We start from the raw sequence: 20,884 nt of genomic DNA on the forward strand, positions 1-20,884 counted from the left end.
ACAAACAGGGTCTGAGCTTATCGAGGTAACTTCATACCACCGGCAGTGTTACCCTGAGCAGGAGGCAGAGCAGCACCTGCTATTTAGAAGGTTAGTGGTTTGACCCCTATTAGAGCGAAGTGCTCTGCTGGGGGCTTCCCATGATGCACTGATGCACACACTGTTTATTCTTCACTTCTCCACCTCTTTTCACTCAATAAGTGTTTATACACCACTCTGCATTTAATCATTAGTTATCATTAACCTCTGGCTCTCTTCCTCCCCTCCGCCCATCGAGTAGCAGCAGGTGTGCTCCTCCCTGAGCCTGGGTCTGCTGGAGGTTTCTTCCTTCCCGCTTCTTCATCTGACTGTTGGGATTTTCTCTGTATTATTGCAGCGTCTTATAATGTAAAGAACATTGAAGTGACTGCTGTTGTGATTTGGCGCAAAATAAAACTGAGTTGAACCGAATTGTCAAATCTGTAGTTAGACTAAGCCTCTGTCTCAGTTCAGGCTTTATCTGTTCTTCACTATGAGACTGTTAAGCACAGCCGCAGCTCAGAGAACAAACGCTAAAACTGTCACATAAAAAAGATGAAATGAATGGAAGAAACATTGTAATCAGTCAGATTGTCTTGATTTACAAGCACCGTGTTTTTGCTGGTGTGTTTTCTTTGGGAGCTTTTAAGTGGCTTCAACTTTAAAAACATGAAGTGGTTTCGTTGTCTGTAGAAGCTGTCGCTATATTTTCCTAATACTGTCTTATCTGTACTTGTCTGTATCTGTGACTGCTTGATAACACAAAAATGTCCGTATATGTTTGACTTGTCTTGACGGGGTCCAGGTTAAGTGGAGCCTGACAACGGCAGGGCCAACAACCCTAGCGTGTTACTCCACACACTCCGAAATAAATCCTCAAAGTTCAGTGACAATCTTTCTGACTTTGATTTTTTTATTTACATTTTAAACTTTTACAAAACAACTATTTGTAAGAACAACAGGACTGCAAAGCCAGAACACTAGCAAAGATTGAGAACAACCATAAACTCTTAAATACAGAGTGGTCTCGTCAGTTTTTAACAGCCAACTGTGGAATATGATCCAGTTAAAACACTCAACACCACCACAAACGTCAGTTCCCCGGATACAGTGTGTGCAGGTTGCATTACTATCTGGGATGTTTTTGTACAGGTTCTCCAAACTACAGTTTAAATACAATATCAAAGACACAAAGTACAACAATCTGTCTCAAAGCAGGTTGTAATCAGGCTGCCTACAGTATAAAGAATATGCAACATAGTATGAGTGTATATACTGGATATTTATATATATACACACACATTGCAGACAGTCACAAAGTGAAGACTACCAAGGCCCCGCCCACTCCCAGGCTAAGCTGTTCTATTCACATTTAACAAGAATATCCAAAGATGCCATGAAACAGCAACCAGAATAGAAAAATCACCAAAAATATATATATATGCCATTATGAAGAGCTACCAGTTTGGGGGGTACTTTTTGTTTTTTATTATTTTCATACTTTTAAATAAATGGTATGGACTGGAAAACATACAACATCAAGTGTACTCGTATAATCAAGATATCTTTTGAAACATTGCACATAAAAAAGGGATAACGTACAGAAAAGAAGAAGAGGGCATGCTGAACAACAGATCGGATGAAGAGTCGGCTACAAAATAAGGCCTTGACAGAACATACCACCAACTCAGCACATGCTCTCTTTCACGTCACGGAACGACACGAACATGCAGCCTTCCCAAACAAACACAGAGGAGCTGAACACAGCCAGCCGTTTCATGTCAAAGCTTACAGATGTTCACAGATCAAACGGGCTCGCTTTCATTCAGTCACATTAGATTGAAACAAAATGATACATTCTTATTTTCTTTTTCATATATTTATATTTTATATATATATATATATATATTTTTTTTTTTAAAAACGAAAACCTTTAAAACGACACCGGTCCATTTATTGCACACCATTGGTTCACAAAAATATTTTGGGCACTTTGCGTTTCGACAAACAGCAGCATTTCATTATAAAAAAGGTGATCTGAATACACACACCAACACAACAGATGAAAAGCGTGACACACACGTGGAGAATAGAAAACTCTGTCTTTTTTTTTTCAATTCTGAAATTGTGCAACTAGAGTTAATAGGTCCACTTACTAAGGCTAGCCTCTTCAATGCACAACATCATACAGTGTTGTAAAGGGCAGAACAGCAGGACCCCTCAGCTAAATAACATGGACCGCTTGAATGATTATCTCTTTCTTTTAATATGTGCAAGTACTGATTGCCACGGCAAATCCCCAATAAGAGAGAGAACATTTGGTCCTAGAGGAAAAAGCTCGGTTTGCACCCAGAGAAAAAGGGCAAATGGCACAACATTTAAAAAAGGGCTGAACGGATGGCACGGGGCGACACCGCTGCTTCTTAAGACGGCTCTGATTGGATTCTCAGCAGTATTCATCCTCACGTTTACAATCGAGCTCGTGCACCCTGCTGGAGTGAGCTGTTTGTACGACTTTTGGGGGACGCGTGTGAACGTAAGCACAGAACCCAGCTGCCGTCAGTAGCATTCGACTCAAAGTTCAGGCGCAACAGAATCACAAGCCTGTTGGCACAATGGGGGTAACAGAAAGTCTGACCCGAAAATCCACATTTAAAATAATCAGTAACACGAAGAACGGCCTGCGTGGGTAACATTTCCAAAGGTTCAACTCACAGTTAGCAGACGGGTTACTTCAAAACAACATTATCACATTAACACTCGACAGCCTCGTGATCACACTGGGTCACTCCTGCTTCCTGGGCTACAGTAACTGTACACTCACTGAGCAGTTTAACAGTTAATGTAAAAATACTCCTTGTTACTGTGACGTCACATATTAGTTTTAGAGTTCAGAGTCTCGACGTTAGCCAGCACAACGTTACTGATGAAAGGGTGGAGAGCTAATCATCAACAGGAGCAAAGTTTGATGTTTCTGCTAAAACTCTGAAACACGAGCTTCTTTGTGGCTTTGGCACACAGCCTGTCATGTTGGTCACACAAATGAATTTAATGCACCAAGGTCAACACCCATATATGTGAGTTGCTGCGTATTAACAAGCTTCCACAGTTGGCCCCCAGTGGCCATTAGAGGAACTGCAGTTTTTAGCATTGCCACCTGCAGGTCACCGCTCGGTGTAATTCACTGCCACGTGTATCCATAAGCTGTTGTTACAAAGCTTATACAATGGTCGTTGTTACAGGGGATGTAGCGGATGTGTGCCACTGTTTACGTGTTCCCAGTAAACTGCTCAGTGAGTGTTAATGGTAGTCAGGGAATCGTCCCCTTTGTAACAACTAGAAAGAAAAAAAACTAAATCCTGGTTGAGCTCAGAGTCCCACAGAGCTGCAAAGAAAATCACGCTGTCAGTGTAACATCGCTCCAATAGTCAGGATGCAGTGTCCAACGCACCTGCTGAGCCACGTGAACATCTATCCAATGAACTGCCTTTGGAAAGAAGGCTGGGATGCTACATTGCCATATCACATTTGGGAATATATAATACTGCAGTCGTTGACGACAAAGTAACAATGTGATTTTTTCAGTCTCGATTTGTATCCATTTCGTTGGATTACAAAATAAAAGTCGCTCTAGTGCCGATCCAATCTTGAGATATTTGACGTCACGAAGTCTAAACAGGAAAATCATATACTGCACAGATGTGTTCGGGAATACTTTGTCAAGTAATTTCAAAAAATGAAATGTGTTCATACTGATCAAAGAAATGCACATACACACACCTGACATATCATTTCACAACAACCAACATTCACAGCATTCAAATAGTAAAACTACAGTACAAGCTATTGCAATATAGATAATATTGACATTTAACAGTTTGCCTATAGCAACGGCACTAAAGGAATAACACAGTCTCTGCCAATACAAACTAGCATCAGCACTACAAATGAATACAAACATTTTTTCCAAAGACTTGATTTGTCACTGTTGGCAAAGCAAAGAGCTTTTCTTTCTCTACACGGTACTTTGTTAAAATGGGAACTCTCAGGCACTTTCCAAAAGTAGAGCAAGGCTTCGATTTAACAGACCTCGAATTGGCTAAGACAGAAATGACTTTAGCTTGTGCTGCATTCACGTCATATGGGAAAAACAACCTTCCTCCTTTAAGTGACTCGTAAAAAAACTTGGATTTCGAGCGAGATCTTCTGACCCACTGAAATCTCACATCAACAGTGAAGGTTTATGAAATATTATATTTGAAACAAAAACAACCCCACAACAACAACAACAGCTGACATTGAGTTGCTGGTTTCGGTGAGGTGTTCAGCATCTGTGTAGAGAAACGCCAGTCAGTCGAAGTATCAGAAAACTTCAATCGCAGCGTCCTGACAGTTTCACACGATGAGGCGGCAACATCCAGTCGTCCCAACCGATATTCCCATATGACATGACTGCAAAATAAGACATAATGGGCAAGTAGAAGACTCGAATCACTTTATGGTAATGGAAGCCACCTCCTTGGCCCGAGCATGTTGCTGCTGCTCTTCTTCAAACACCTCTGGGGAACTGCCACCAACGCTGTTGTCCATCTTGGTCTCCTCTGTCATGGGCGCAGTGTCATCGGCGTCCATCTTCGGGGAGGCTGGGGCTTCCAGGGGATCCAGGGGCTCAGGTGACAGGAAGCCAGAGGAACTCTCACAATTCTGGGTGGAGGAGGAGACCTGGGAGATGACGGGCATCTGCACTGAGGAGGAGGACGAGGCGGGGGTGGTGGTGGAAGCGGAGGTGCTGCCCGGGTAGACCGGATGATGCTGGGTCTCCTCCAGCTCGTACTGGACTCCCAGCGCCTCCTCCTCCTCCTGTACCTGGCTCAGGTAGTCGGGCACGAGGAAATCACTGCGTGGACCAAGAGAACACGTTAAGTTCCCCGTCACCCGACAATAACTGCACATGTGATTTTCACAAAAACACACTGTAAAATACTTGTATATACATATACTGTAATACACAGAACATATGTCCACGTGTCTCCCCATGGAGATGAGCTCTCTGTCACTGTGACCACCAGTAGACCAAAAATGTACCGATGACACTGCGGCTACTTTCGGGATGAGGTCTGGGTATTTATAGACTTTATCCCGATGGTAACACCGAGCCAACGGAGGAGACTATCGAGGGGCAGTGGGTCTGCAGCCAACAGAGCGAAAAACCTGAAACTAATCTCCAACAAGTTCTATTAATATTTAAGTTAAAGATTTATCCCACTGTGCTGCAGTTAGTCCTCTATGTGGAACAAGACCACTCTCCCTCTTCTGATTGGTGGCTCCTCGGAAACAGACGATTTGAAGAGAGAGCCGTGTGCCTGAGACGACCACGTTAGGGTTAGGGATTGTCTGTGCAACAGCACAAACAGCTCGGTTTAAAACCTGTCTGTGATGGTCCGAAGCCTGAGCTTTGGAGTACTGTGCAGAAGTCTTGAGCCACCCTCAGGCTGACTTTTTTCTGTGCCGTTTCTTTTGGTTATTATTGAGCTGAATCATTCCAGCGTTAAAAGGCCCAAACTCAACAGATGAATCAGTGCTAACACCCAGGGACCAGTTTAGGCACTTATAGATAGGCTGCTAGAGCCTATCAGTGAAACAGTCAGTGGTGTTGAGTTTGCCATAATTGATGGAACCATAAATGCAGAAAAGCACCATCAGATTTTATCCACCATGTGGAAAGCCTCTGCTCGGCAGCAGCGTCGTTCTTCAGCGTGACAAAGATCCTGCCAATGCAGTAAAAGCTTAGACAAACCACACCGAGGACCAGTGGGAGCCCAGAGCTCCATGAAGCAGTGTGGGATCATCTTCAGAGAGAAGGGAACGAAATGCAGTCCAAATAAGAGCTTTGGGATGTCCTTCCAGAAGAATGGAGAAATGTTCCTGAAGCTCAGCAAGTCACTGTAACAATCTCCTATTTTCCTAGCAGAAAATATATATAAAGAAATCCGCTCAAGACTTTTGCACAGTACATCAAACTCCTTTGAAACTTTGTCCACCTTCAGCATCCAGATAACCAGGAAACTCATAATCGGGCCGCTAAAAGCTACTCCACATGTTCCATCATCAGGGTCACACGTGTAAGGTTTGTTGCTTGTATTTCTTTCACATGGTAGCAGATTGAAAACGTCTTCAGGGGTAGCTTTCAGTATTTTACAACTGAAAGAAAAACATCGTAAACTGTTGCAGCTCCTGAGCGTTTGGAAACAGACGGCGTCATCGCCCTCTCTTTAGGTAAACGTTGGCGTGATTGGCTCTCCCTCATAAACACTGGGTTTAAACAGCGACGGCGTGCCTGAGACGACCATATTTACTGACATCATACTGAGCCAAAAGTGGAAAAACTGTCAGAAACTAAATGTTTAGAGCAACCCAAAGCCTGAGGCTTCAGCTTAATTGCACAATCACTGTACAGTAAATATAACGCAGACAGTAAAACAGGGATAACAGGCCTTCTATGACAGCACGCTCTATCGTAAATAAGGAAACATGTTTAGAGTGTTTTTCTGTAGTTACAGCATAGTTTAAATTTGTTAATAAATTCATCATCTTTGTGATGCACCTTCATCTGACTCAGTCATTAGTGTAATAACAGCACTGATTCAGTGTGTGGGATTGGTGGACTCATCCTTTACATGAACGTTTGGTACAGGCAAACATACGAGATACAGAAACTGGTGCTGCCTGAGCCAAAGTGACACTGAGCTTTCATTACATGGTTTCCATGGATGTTCTTTCAAATGTGTCAGTGCCGTCGATCTTGCAGCTGCACATGTGCAGACTGTCAAACTAGGGCTGCCGCAAATTATTATTTTGATAGTCGACTAATCAGATCGTGCATCCATTGGATGTTAAAATTACAGCTGACTGCACCAGCAGCATCTGCTCTATCATTAGCTTACAGCTGGAAGTGTTTAAGGTGCTCACTAAAAATAAAAACAGATGATAGTTTTTTAACTTTTAATGAAATTTGCAGATTGTTTCGGTGAAGTTTAATAAACTCCTTGCTATCTAAAATATATCAGGACACTGGAGTAAACTCTCGACCGTCTCACACTGTTGTCAGTTTGATGTTTATTCAGCTGTGTGAAAACTTTAATCTCAGCCAAACCGATTTACTCAGGAACAAATAAAACACTGAAAAAGCCAAACAACAACATTTTTAAGTTATCTTAAATTTGCCGTTCTCGCCGGCTCGAGTGACCCTCGACCTCTCGGCTAGCTTTCGAGCTGGTGGGTAACAGACGTCTCCGAAAACGTTGGAGCACTTTTGCAAATATGCGATGTCTCGATAAATCGAGCAGATATTTGAGGTTTACACAGCTACACTCTCGCCTGAAAATATGTTAAAAGTTTATTTTGTGACCCAGAAAGAATAATAAGAGTAATATTAAAGCTAACTAGCTGATGATGAAAACAAATAACCTCCTAGATTTGGTTAAAGAAGCAGAGATGACAAAGGCACCACACACAGTACCTGCTACAGTACGCTATAGTTTCTCAGGCGTGCTTATTACTACAAGTTATAATTTGGACAGTTACTCTGTGTGTTAAGGAAACTCAGTAAGTTCTTGTTTGTACTCTCGATACTTCACTTCATCCTCTTACTTCTGGAAATCTTTCAGTCAGAGCTGAAACAAATTTGAGGTATTTGTAATTTCCTCTCAGTGGTGAATGTTAAAGGAACAGTTTGACATTTTGGGAAATGTCTCCACTCACTTTCTTTACTGACACTTAAATGAAAAGCTTGAGACCATTCGTGTGCAGTAAATGCAACGCTACAGCCAGGAACTGTTTGCTTAGTGTGGCATAAGCTGGGCCAGTCGAATGGTAACCAAACTACCAGCAGCTTTTTCCAAAGTGAGCTGGTGATGAACTCCAACCGGAGCCTGCAGCAGCTGGGGGACTGGTTTCTCTGCTGCTACACCCAGCTCACAAGGCTACTATTATTAGCATCCCACCTAGGGCTGCCACGATTAGTCGACTAGTCACAATTATGTCGACTATCAAAATCGTTGATTTAAGAGTGTAATAACGGACTGAAACAGAAGATGGCAGCACTGCATCTACAAGGACGCCAGCTGCCGTTAAACACCAAAGAAGAAGAAGCAGTGTCCGGTATCGTAGCTGTGTCCAAATTCAGAGGACACATCCTCCTGCGGCTGCATTTGTAAGCCAATGATGCCACAGCGACGCGACAAAGGATGTCCAAATTCAAAGACTCCTCCAAATGCGGCCGACAAATGGCAGAATTCGCAGTGCAGCTCAGCCAGTTCCAGTTTCCAACAATGGAGGCAGCTACTTAGTTTTAATATTACTCTTATTATGAATGTTGTTGTTTGGCTTTTTCAGTGTTTTATTTGTTCCTGAGTAAATCGGTTTGGCTGAGATTAAAGTTTTAGTTTTTACACAGCTGAATAAACGTCAAGCAGACAGCTGATTATCAGAAGTGTGAGACGGTCGAGAGTTTACTCCGGTGTCCTGATATATTTTAGATAGTAAGGAGTTTATTAAACTTCACTGAAACAATCTGCAAATTTCATTAAAAGTTAATAAAACTATCATCTGTTTTTATTTTTAGTGAGCACCTTAAACACTTCCAGCTGTAAGCTAATGATAGAGCAGATGCTGCTGGTGCAGTCAGCTGGACGTTTTATGTCCAATGGATCTGATTAGTTGAGTATCAGAATAATAATTTGTGGCAGCCCCATCTACAAGCATATGCATGTAATTGAATGACTGTTGTTTATTCAAAGAGAAACTTGAAATGATATTCTCTGTTTTATTTCATGGGACCAGTTACGGGGCACGACTCCCAGTTTTCCCATGTTTTGAATCATGTGGAAAAGGGTTTCCACACCTGCCACAGCACACAGTGCTCACAGCAGTGACCGAAACAAACAGACAGGCCAAAGTGCTGTGGACAAGGCCTCATTATCAGTATTCACATTTACACCACAGTTATCAGAGCGGTCATGACGTTTTCATTCAACTCATCAGATAATCCTTATTCCCAAAATATAAAACAATTGTGTCAAAGCAGTTAAAGTTCCCCAGTAAATACAGACACACTTGATCTAAGCATTCAAATCATCTGAAAAACAGTTGTACAAAGCCAAAGTCACGACAACGAGCCTTCTGTTAGAATCTAAACTCAACTTTTTTTCTCATCCAGGTGAGATCTGAGTAAAGATGGGGGCGGCGCCCCCTGACTCCTCACCTGCTCTGGAAGTAGTTTGCTAGTTCGGATGCCTCATGGTTCAGACTCCTCAGGTGTACAATTAAATTGCCAGAGTTGGTGAACATGGCGCCGCACGTTTTGCACTCATAAATCCGCGGCTTGCGGATTATGTGTCGGGAGACCCTCATGTGGTGCTTATATTCACCGAAGGACGTGAATGTGGCGCTACAAATCTGGCACCGGAAACAGCGTTTACCTTCGTGCTTCAGCCGATGCATCTTTAGGGAGTAGGCCCGTGTGAACTTTTTCCCACAGCGGTCACACTGGAAAGGTTTAATGCCTGGAAAAAGAGACAAAACCACGCTTGCTGATCTGTACATTAGCATTACACAAGTGTTTGTGTCCACGCGTGTGAGATCACAAAAAGCCTTTGTTAAGGTTTTTTAGATCAGAGTCTCCTTGAAAGTCTCCTTTGTTTCCTGAGGCATTTACAAGAGCAGCAACTTGTATCGTTTAACCTTTTTATTAAAATCTTCATTAGCAACTTCACAACCGAGAAATGTATTAACCCAGTTGTTCTTCTTGTCTCCAAGTAAAAAGACAACGTCTCAAAAAATGTCTCAGAAAACAAAGGCTGCAACATTTTTGTTTACTTCAGAGGGGCGTGTTGCTGCGCAGTCATATATGAAGAATCTTGTGATGCACCTGCTTTCATATTTCACCTACCGGAGTGTATGAGCATGTGCTGTTTCAGGTTTTGAATGCGTGTGAACCGGACTCCGCAGGTCGGACACTGAAAGGGCCGGTCAGGGCCGTTGGTGCCAGGCCGTGTTGAAGGACTGATGTAGAGATGGTACGGATACTGAATACCTTCCAACCTGAAACACAAACAGAGGACTAGTCATTGATGCAGTCCAGTCCCAGTCTACAGTATAGAGCTCTAATCTGTCATCAAAATGCCCTTCTTCTATTTTAACAGTGTTGACAGCGGATCAGGGTAACAACTCGACATGCACAAGGTAGCATAAGTGTGAGCATGAACAAGCATGTGCGTGCACCTACAAGTACCGTTGTTGCATCTGCTGGTTATAATATAAGAAGTTAACAGAAAGCACGACCCTAACCAAGTATATATGTGTTTATATGTGTCGTGTGATTAGTGACGACAGCGATGTGCGCCACGCTGAGGAGCGTGCTAACACGCATCACAAAACGACCATTCTTTAGATTACCGTGCAAACACGACGTCTTTATTATCTAACCAGGTGTGGCCCAGACGTTCAGTCGCGAGAGCCACGTCTATATGTTCTTTCCTACTTTATGATTGGTTCACAGCGAGTTTCAACAAATCACGATACCTCTCATCATCTTCCGCATGTCCTCCAGCGTTAGAGGTGCTCTGCATTGACGGTAAGCCCTCTGACACGCCCTCATCCATCGAGCCTGGGAAGACGGAGGGAAGAAAATGACTCACGGTAGCTGTCGACTGAAAATAAAGCCTAAAGCATGACATCTTGGACACGGTTAGACTAATACACTCTTTGAAGGCTAATCCCCTGCTTCGGGATTGATGCTGCTGGATAACAAAGGACTGTGCCACTAAACAGTTTAGGAAAAAATGACGAATGTTTCCATTTCCTTATTTTATTTATGGAAAGGCAGAAAAGCCTTTCAAGCTGAATTTGGACCAGTGGACAATAAAACTTTCCACTGAGACAATACAAATAAAAATCCAGTGGGTGGGGAGGCAGCTCTGGGAGCAGGGCGAGGCAGGTTTGACTGCACACTTTGCAAAGCAGCGCCATCTTAAGTGGGTCAGGACACAGCCCCGTTACACCAGTGAGAAACACAATATTCACATCGAAGTTTTATCTAAGCCGAACGTTTTAACCAAATATAATCGGCGCACATATGATACAACAATGCACCGTGAAGGTAGGACGAAGACGGTCACCTATGGAGGAGGACTGTGGACTGATGAGGAGCTCCTCTTGGACCTGTTCGCTCCCCGGCACCGTCTGCTGGTCACTCAGCGAGCTCTGAGAGGCACTGACTGGCTGTGACGATGCTTCCTGGACCTCTTCGTCACTGAGACGCTCCACCTTCACCCTTACATCTTCCTCCTCCGCTGCGACAGGTGAAGACACCGTCTTTGAGCTCTCGCACGTTAGGAAGTCGCTGAGCCGACGGCCAACCACTACCTCCGAGGTCCCCGGGGTTCCCTGCTCCAAACAGCGAGGGCTCTCCGGCAGCTTCGATTTGTCCGAGTGAAACCTCCGGTCGATACCGAAAGGGAAAGTCCAGGGGAAGGCCAGGGAGGACTCCACGGGCTGGGCTGCGCTGTCTGAGAATGAGGGCGATGGGTTGGGGATCTGAGGGGAGGTGGTGACCATCTGTGTAGTGCATTTGAGCGGACTCTCGGGGGAAGCCATCGACACAAAGCTTTTGCGTTTCCTTCGCGATTCGCGGCAGATGGGAACATTTCTTTCCATCACGCTGCAATCGGAAGACACCGGCGACACGCTGCCATCCAGCGGTGTCAGGGCACAGTTTGACGAGGCGCTCTCCGGTGCCGATTCGTGAGGTTTATCCGCTCCCATGTTGTTGTTGTTATTGTTGTTACCCGGAGTCCACAGAATACTTGACTTCATGAACTCCGAACACGTACTAGCCACAGCAAACATCTGCATGTAACTGGCAGCTGCCAGGACGTCGATGATATTCTCCGTGCTGATGGAAAGAGTCGACGTGTAGGCGTACTCCAGCAGGGGAGCGAAACCGCTAACCGTCACGTGGTGAAGGTCCAACACAAACTTGTCCTCCTCCTCTGGCCGGCCCACCAGTTTGGAGCGGAAGAATTCACTGCAGCAGGCCAGAACCACTTTGTGGGCCAGGAAGAGCTTGTCTTGGACTCGGATGGTGACATCGCATAAATGACCCTCGTTGCGCAAAGCGTTGAGCTTCTCGAGCATCTCCTGGCTGTGCGAGGTCGAGCTGTGGGTGAAGGTTTTCACCCCCATGTTGGAATTCCTCTTTATCCCAAGGATGCGTGTCCTGCAGAGACAAAAAGCCATAAATAAATGCCTCCGTTTGGAAAAGAGTAGTGTTACCGTGCCAGTCCTTTCTACCGGTAAAAGAAACAGATCGCTGTGAATGAACATATACTTTGGATATTCTCCAAGATCCTTTTTAAACCTTAACCAAACAATGTAAAAATGATATATCGTATGGCTGCTGGTCAGGTGCACGACTAATTACACATGTCTGTGGATTTTAGACTTTTGACAGATAAAACGAGGAATCTGGTTAAAGGGCTGCTACTTCAGGAGCTCTGAGTCTACAGGTACCAGTTTCTCACATATTCACACACTCCAGGCAACGCATGAGGAGAAACTCTGGTTCTGTATCAGCACGAGGACACTGACAAGCAGACTGGGAGGGTCAGGGATCAAACCACCGGCCTCCTGAGCCACAGAGAAAATAGAAAAACACTCATGAAAAGATTTTCCTTTCTTGTATTCACTTTATGACACAAAGCTGTTGTTTATTATAAATCAGTTATAACTCAATCACACCACATTCCCTCACACCAGCTCAAATTAAATCACTGTTCAGTTCAGCTCAGGCCAAGACGGCTAAAACTGATTTTCTTTCTACAAGCTGTTGCATTTGGTCCGGGTCGGAGACCAGTTAGGCTCTTCTGTTGGCTGTTAGCTTCAGCAGGTGTAGCCGTGAGCTCGCTGCCGCCCGGGAGTGTCTTCGCCTGCTCTGTATTCACAGACATCCTTTGGTGGAGGTTCAGTTCTGTAGGTGTGCAAGGATTAGCTTTCCTTCCAACACAGATCAGAAACAGCGAGAGTCAGGGCTTATCTCGCCTTCGTGTTCACTGCCCTCCTCCTCAACTTTGTGACACGTATCTGGTTTTCACTTCACTTAAATCAGCAATCAACAGAAAAACACTGTAAACAGACACATTTTAGGAGCTGAGGAAGTGCATGACCTCAATCAAATGAATGAGGTTAGATTACAGCACTGACCAAAATATCACCATCCTCATGTAGTTGCTGTTATACTATAAACTATACTTTTGATAGTTGCAGCAGTATGTCATTACTCATGGCTATGATGACTACTGAATAGTTGTTTTATATGTAGTCAGGCTGTCTCTGCTGCTGTTACACTTCCAAAGGACTAGGCTGGGTTTTAATAATCGATTCATCGATTAAAATGGATTCTGGCTTGGATAACGTGATATCGATTCATTAAAATCCTGAGTCGATTTTTTTATATAAATGTATTTTGCCCAAAACACCAGAATCTCAGGTTAAACCTCACAAAATTTCAACAACCACCAAACAGCTAAAACAGTAAATGAGTACAGGAACACGGCTTCTGCACAAAGACGTGAACACAAAGCTCGGAGCCGCGGATCAGAATCAGTGAGATGTGACTTTCTCACCGACGGCACGGACACGGTCGGGGCTGAAAGCCGACAGATTCCGATGTTTCGGCGGGTCGAGCTTTGTGTTCACGCCCTTTTTTCACTGATTCTGAAGCTGTTAGTTTTATCTCTCTCCAAACAATATTGACCGAACCAGCAGCAAAAGAAGATCCAAACTACGCTTCACATAAACATCGTCATGGATTCACTCTGACTTTTGCTGTTTTGCTTCCACCAGGATAAAATCACACTTCATGCACAGCTCTCTCTCTCTCTCTCTCTCTCTGTTTTCTACATTATTCGCTTGCTTGTTACGCACGAGTCTACCGTTGTTTACAGGCTGTCAGTCGCTGTTTTTTTCCTTTTACTTACTTCTGAAAAGAAAACCTAATTTCTGCCGTTCAACACTGAACAAATGTAAACTTTTTAAAATTATGCAAAATGTGAAACGCCGTGTCTCTAATAAAACCCCTGTAACATCAGAGGTGACGTTCATATGTTGATTAATGGTTTTCTTTCATTTTTGATGTACTGCAGAATATTTTTATAAATCCCAGAACAGGAAAATCTCCTTCATGTGTTTCTGTGTTTATCTTCAGCTACTTTGACACAAAGGCCTCGCTGTGACGCTCACACCTGTGATAAAGTCTGGAAAGTGTCAGCTTCCTTTTTATAGATACAAAAATATGTAAATGTACAGATCTGAATTATAATATTTCTGACTGTCTGAGGCAAAATTTCCCAGATTCAAATCGAATCGAATCGATTCTAGAAATCAGTGGCGATACCCAGCCCTACAGAGGACCAGTAGAAGATGACACATTAGTGTGTCACACCACATCACTATGTGTTAAAATGACAGTGTGTGTGACGACCAAAGAAGAACGATGCCGAGTGAGTAATGTGACAACTTCAAAAAGTAATCGCACTTCAATTTGAACACCAAGAAGCAACAGGACATTGAAGACATTTTAAGAGCCTGTTTTGTCTTTATTTTAGTTTGAGACTTTTCTACTGACCCAAACCTTGCATGATTATTCTTTAAATCATTGTCAATGTGTCAAATCCAGGTCGAGCTGTCAAAGACTCGGGTGTGGAATCACTGACTTACTCAACAATCAGAAGTACAGAAACAAAACGAGGGGTCAAATATTACCCTGCAAGACATGACGTCGAGAGCAGAGACAGAGGGGGACAGGCAAGTGCTCGATGTTCAGAGGACAGTGGATAAAGGTAGAGAGGAATACAACGAGGTGCTTTCTGAGGGGAAGGTGAAGGGGGGCTGAAAGCAGGCAGGGGTAGGAACGCAGAGGACCAAATGCCAAGTTATGTAACAACAGTCAAAGCAGATGCGCGGCGATGCGAGCCAGACCCATGTGGAGGCCAGCGCACTACAGGACGCTCGAGCAGCTGTCTGCGAGACGTGGATTCTCTGAGGCATGAGATTTTCCATCAAACAAAAGCTCGAGTGAAGGGGCTCTCACAGGGAGAGCGCACTCTCCTTCACACGGCCTCACCAAAGGAAAATACTCTTGGGCCATGTTGGCCCAGTAAAGGCAAAGTGAATTATAGATTTGGGCTGCGGTGGTGCAACAGGAGTCTGAACCAGCAAACAGAGCATATTAGAAAACGAGCTTTAATTCCACCAGGAGGTTAGACTCCTGTCCAAAGAAGAGATTTCTGTTAACCTGTTCAAATCAATGTTCTTTAACATGAAGCTGAGATGGCAAACAGACATTTCACAAGAAAAAAGGCTGATTCGAGGGAATCACGGAGCTCCAGAGTGCAAGGACCTCTACTTCTCTTTATATATTTATATTTGCATTGCTGTGCATTTACCTATGAAGTCAGACGACACAAATCCTTTTCAAGAGTGAATTCAAAATACCAGACAATATTTTTTTCATTCAGACGCAGAAACATAAAACGTTTGTTACGCGCTCTTATTTATTTACAGTCTGCGTGACACTGCTTGAATCCGCTGGTTGTTCTCTTTGCAGCATTCACAGTACGTGTTTTCAACAGCGACGCTGCACAATCCTCTTTGGTGGGCAAACTAGGCAATTTGGACACCCACAACATGGCTGAAGGGTGTGTCTACATTTTAAAGTCTTCATTCAACTGTTGTTGTAAATGCCAATCTAGCAGAAAATAGCTATTATTGGCAAATAATGTCAGCAATAAATTGGTCAGGTTTCACAACAGGCATGTCTTAAATCTGTGCAATGTTGCTAAAATGAGAAATATCCTGTTTCAGATTTTCAGGTTCTTCTAAAAACTCCCTGAAAGTCTTGACTTGATCCAAAATGCTGCAGCCAGGTTGGTTCAATCCAGAATTCAGGGTCCTTCTTCTCTCAAATGTATGAACGATCAGGTCCCGTCCTGTCTTAAAAGCCTCTCTGGTTTCTCAATAGAGCACTACGCTCTCAGTTATTTCTAAAAGTAGAACGTGAGGCAGAGCCTGTGGATTCACAGGACAGGCCTGTGACTGTAAGTCATTAGCCAATGGTCAAGTGGAAAACACCACAGCTGACCAACGTTTATAAAACAGGCTTCATTTTTTATTTAGTGTGATGTCACTCATAATGGGTGACGAACATAAGAAAGCCTTTTCACCCCGACTTCTGTAAGACTGGGAGTCTCTTAACAATCACACCTGTTGCCACCTGGTGGCCTTCAGATTGCAGGATGGTGGAAGCTATGTCCATCTTTCTTACCTCTAGATAAAAAACAAGAGAGATTTGAAGAAAAGAAATAATTGCATCGACTATTCAACTTTCCACGCCCAAGTTATTCCAAAACGTGTGCAGAAAAATCAATAACAAATGTTATTCCTCCACATATGCAGCATCTGCCCGGTGTGCTAACTCATGATATTACCCGCCTCGTCAAACTTTCCTCTGACAGAGACACTGAAAGAATTTTGAAGTGAAATTCATGGGAGAATCCTGTAACGTCCAGAGGAACAAAGCCTTTTAAAGTGCACGGGCACTTGGTAAACTTCTGGCTGCTCGCTTATTCACAAGAGATTTTTTTTCTTAACACCAGTAGCTCTTCCTCACTTTGTGTCCTCCTGTGATCAGACCAAGGCCCTTTCACTCATTAGAGGACTATTTAAATCACTATGGAGTAGGGCTGCACGATTTTGCATAAAATGAGAATCACGATTTTTTGGCTTAGAATTGAGATCACGATTCTCTCACGATTCTCTTTTCCAGTATAAATATTTATTGCACTTAGTAACTCCACATCAACTTCGTAACAGTTGAAACTGAACATAAAAACAATAAATGTCTCACGTTTTGTGGTTGCCGTAAAATGTTGTACTGCTTGAAATTCCGTCTCCACCGTTGCTCGACGCTGCGTGTATAGAGCAGGTAGTGCAACAATAGAAATATAGTTGCGGGACGGCACTGTGTAGCGTTTGTCTAGGGCAGGGGTGCCCAATCCCGGTCCTCGAGAGCTATCGTCCTGCAGCTTTTAGATGCATCCCTACTCCAACACAGCTGAATCAAATGAATGGCTTGTTATCAGGCCTTTGCCAAACACGATGGCATGCTGAAGAGGTAATCAAACCATTTGATTCAGCTGTGTTGGAGTAGGGATGCATCTAAAAGCTGCAGGACGGTAGCTCTCGAGGACCGGGATTGGGCACCCCTGGTCTAGGGTGTTGATCATTTTCCTAAATCCCTCGTTTTGCACAGTGTTGATGGGAGCCATATCTTTGGTCAGGTGATAAGTGATAGCCTCCGTAATTTCTTTGTGCCTGTGGGAGTTCGACATATATAGGGAAGCGCTTGACCGGGACGGATTTTCTCCTGTCACTTTCTCGTCATCACTGACGTGCTCTCCGTTGTTTTTTCCCTGCCAATTTTAGCATCACACAGCACAGCTTCTGTATCACGTGGTATAAGGCTCCGCCCTTGTCATTTGTTGAGCAGGAAGCGTGAGCGCTTGTTTTCATGCAGAGTACGTCCCGGATCAAAATGCGGTACAGTCGTCATCGTCTTTTTTTTTTTTTTTTTTTTAATTGTTGTCATTTGGAAATGAGATCGCACATAAGTATGAATCGAGATTGCGATTTTCTAACGATTAATCGTGCAGCCCTACTATGGAGGCACTCTAAAGTTAATTTAGAGAACATTTCAAAATGACTTGTTGAACACTCCACAATAACGTTGATCCTCATGTTAAGTTCAAACATTAGGTTTGACACTCTGAAAGAGATTTTTATTTTTAACACATATTCTGGAGGAAAAATGCATAAATATACTACTTTGTAACAGCTACTTAAAAGTGAGCATGATTGTTTCCCACATTAGACTCTGGATTTGTTTTGATGCTGTTTATTAGTTTATTAGCAGGTGAATAATAAGACAAATAAGCTTGCATGCAACTGATTAAACAATGACTATATGACAGACGACAGGGTCGAGGGGGCGTGGCCTTCATCCCGTACTTATACTAATTGCATTGCATGAAACCAAAGTGAGCAAAATGCCAGCAGAAAGCTGAGAATGTGAATAAAACAAAGAAAGAAAGAACGACTGTGTGTGTGTGTATTTCGAGTGTGTGTGCATCTCAGTTTCAAGTGGACAAGATGCTCCGCGAACATGATTGCAACAACAATCACAGTTTAGCAAACACTAGCTAACGGTGTCAAACAGACGCCGAGTTTGCCAGGAGGCGATTTGAATTTTCAAAATAAGATCCAAACGAACCTGACAAATCATTTGAAGCAAATGGGGCACGTTAATGTGTGACAGTTACTGGTGTCGTTCAACGGGTTTAAAACACAGTTGTTACCTACAACTTGCACGACGTAAAGTGATTATTTCTATTATATGACTATAATAGCCATTTATACTAGTCATCATTTATATTCATGTGTTATTCACAACTATTGCTGGTAGACGTGTGGTGTTTTTTTTAAAGTTAGCTTTCTGAACTGCACTGCAGTCTGAGATTTTACCAATCTGCATAAATACTAAGACAGAAATATACAAAATAAGAGAACATTTTTAATTGACTTCATTTATTTTGAAGCCGACGTATTCCCATTTCCGTTTTGACCGCAGACTAGCCGCTGCACTTTGACGCAGCTGCTCCACGGGAGCTAACTGGCATTAGCTGCCAAGCTAGCGATAGCTGAGACAACACGGCGCTCTTAGTTGGTTTGTCTGTCGTTTTCAGTGTCGAGAAAGCAACACAACCAGACAGGAATATACACACCACGGTTAGCGTTATCAGGCACAGCGGACGAAGGTAGTTTACCTTCTCGGGTGAGGCCTGTGATAACGGATGGGCCTCGGGTCGCAAACAGCTCAGCTGACAAAGCAGTTGGAGACAGCGGTGTGCCCTGCCGCTCTTCTCCGCTCCCTTCACATTCCTCGCTCTTCCAGCAGTTGTCAGCCTGCCAGCCGCCAAAAGTCGCGCTTTAATTAAGGCTCACATGAATTCACATTACAGCAGGCTGGTGTTAAAAGTTGCCGAGGTGCAGTTTTTACCCCTTTGTGCTCCCCGCTGTCCTTTCTGCGCTGTATTTGTACCCCCACAATGCAACGCGCATCTCCCACTGTACTGTACAGTACTGTCAGAAACAGGAAGTCTCACATTAATAAGCTGTGTACGCACACCTCGGGGCAGCTTGGGGGTCCCCACTGTTTGTATGCATTTGTGTGAAGTTTATATTTTCTCTATAGAGGTGTTCATAGAATCACAGCATGTGCAAATCTGCTGTATTTGTACATTTTCTCGTCTTTATATTATCACATCTATTATTTAAAGTAATTTGATAATCTTTTACTTACAATCTGTGATTTTAACTCTTCTAAATCCTTTTATATTACAACATCCTGTGTTTCTTGATGCCTCTATTTATTGTAACTTTTAAATAAAATGATGGTGTGCAGTTCAGGAGCTCCTGTTAACCATGTAAACCTCTGACTTTCAGTATAACTCGGGGTCATGCCACCTGCAGAAATACTCTTAATGAATCTGCAGTGGTTGGACATTAGTGATGGGCAGGAGTATTACAGTGGGTGATTTTATGGAGTCAGAGAAAAGTCTTCTGTATCTGAATAAGACTAGAGATGAAGAAAGAGGACAGCTGCACAACTGGTGAATATCTTGGGACAGGATGTTGATGTGGTGGAAGAGTACATAGACCGACAACAGGCTAAACTCCGAGGAAGCTGAGGTGCTTTGGTCTGTGCAGCACAGTACAGGAGATTTTCTATCAGTCACTTGTGGCTAGTTCAGTATACTTTGCTGGGGGGAAGCTGGTGAAGAGCACTGGATCATCTGAGCTCTGGTGAAGAGGATAATCCTGACCACCTTCTGCAATGCAATATAGCATTTTGGCTGAGGTCCATTTTCCCAGTAATGCCAGAAAAAAAGCAGAAATAATAATAATAATAAATCATTTGAACTGGTGTAAGAAGATAATTAAATGATTAACTAAACAAGATGACGACAACCATCATTATGGATGGACTGTAACATATGAACAGCCCCCAACACTCCTACACAGGACAAAGATTGAACGGGAAGCTGAACAGTTATTTTTTGGTCATCATTTGACTGACATTCAAAAGAGTTTCTCGTTATTTCTTTTAAATAGCTTTCATTTCAGACTTTGAATTTCTTCAGCGTGATAAAGCTCTACGGTCTGCTGAAACATTGCATACCAACTGAAAGTCAAACTGAACTGTGGATAACGTGATTATGGTCATGCTGGTATTTTTGAACTATTATGATTTTAACATCAACCAAGCTCAGAATATAGAATAACAGGCGTTAAAACAGGATGTTGTTAAGTGGCTGGGTTCCTCCCTAACCACAGCTACTGAATATATTCTTATATGGCTGTCTTTGAAATATTTGAGCGGAGAAGTTATTCCAGCGTGGGAGGATTTTTACAGAACTTTGGAAAAGGTTTCGGTTTGTAAAACTTGCCTCACCCAACTTTTAAAAGCTACCAGGCACCTAAAATAATTCCACACATCTGTGGCGAGTTTTAGTGTCGTTCAGCCTAAAAATGAACCCTGGAGTATGGAAGCCCACAAAAAAAAAAAAGGATCCATAACTCGAAATTTCAAGTTATTTTCTCGAAATTTAGACTTATTAACTCGACATTTTGAGAAAAGTAACTCAAATACTTTTCTCAAAATTTTGAGTTAATAACTTGAAATTTCGAGTTA

At 43.1% G+C, this 20,884-nt stretch overlaps 1 protein-coding gene across 3 annotated transcripts; it reads right to left on the reverse strand.

Moving 5' to 3' along the window:
• Positions 1-1,599: 1,599 nt before the first annotated feature.
• zbtb44 (zinc finger and BTB domain containing 44) lies at positions 1,600-19,271 on the reverse strand. Of its 3 annotated transcripts, XM_005937410.3 has the most exons (7): positions 19,190-19,271; positions 18,957-19,095; positions 11,196-12,295; positions 10,600-10,684; positions 9,968-10,119; positions 9,281-9,581; positions 1,600-4,915 (listed from the first exon to the last, which is right to left on the reverse strand). In XM_005937410.3, the coding sequence occupies exons 3-7, from the start codon at positions 12,259-12,261 to the stop codon at positions 4,510-4,512; spliced, it is 2,010 nt and encodes a 669-aa protein (XP_005937472.1). In that variant the 5' UTR covers positions 12,262-12,295; positions 18,957-19,095; positions 19,190-19,271; the 3' UTR covers positions 1,600-4,509. The 3 variants fall into 3 exon arrangements, with proteins under 3 accessions (XP_005937472.1, XP_042082723.1, XP_042082724.1); XM_042226789.1 differs by lacking the exon at positions 18,957-19,095 and having other exon boundaries at positions 19,190-19,263; XM_042226790.1 differs by lacking the exon at positions 18,957-19,095 and having other exon boundaries at positions 4,756-4,915; positions 9,498-9,581; positions 19,190-19,259.
• Positions 19,272-20,884: the final 1,613 nt, after the last annotated feature.

This window comes from Haplochromis burtoni, unplaced genomic scaffold, assembly GCF_018398535.1.
Source record: "Haplochromis burtoni strain Fernald_Lab_line unplaced genomic scaffold, NCSU_Asbu1 Contig_228, whole genome shotgun sequence".
In the NCBI taxonomy this organism is placed as follows: domain Eukaryota; kingdom Metazoa; phylum Chordata; class Actinopteri; order Cichliformes; family Cichlidae; genus Haplochromis; species Haplochromis burtoni.

What these genes read in the sequence shown, in the direction of transcription:
- zbtb44 (XM_042226789.1), bottom strand. Translation starts at nt 19,251, where the DNA reads ATGCGCGTTGCATTGTGGGGGTACAAATACAGCGCAGAAAGGACAGCG. An exon ending in CATGCGGAAGATGATGAGAG is followed by an intron (nt 10,120 to 10,599) that starts GTATCGTGATTT and finishes TTTGTGTTTCAG; the next exon opens with GTTGGAAGGTATTCAGTATC. An exon ending in GCACATGCTCATACACTCCG is followed by an intron (nt 9,582 to 9,967) that starts GTAGGTGAAATA and finishes CTCTTTTTCCAG; the next exon opens with GCATTAAACCTTTCCAGTGT.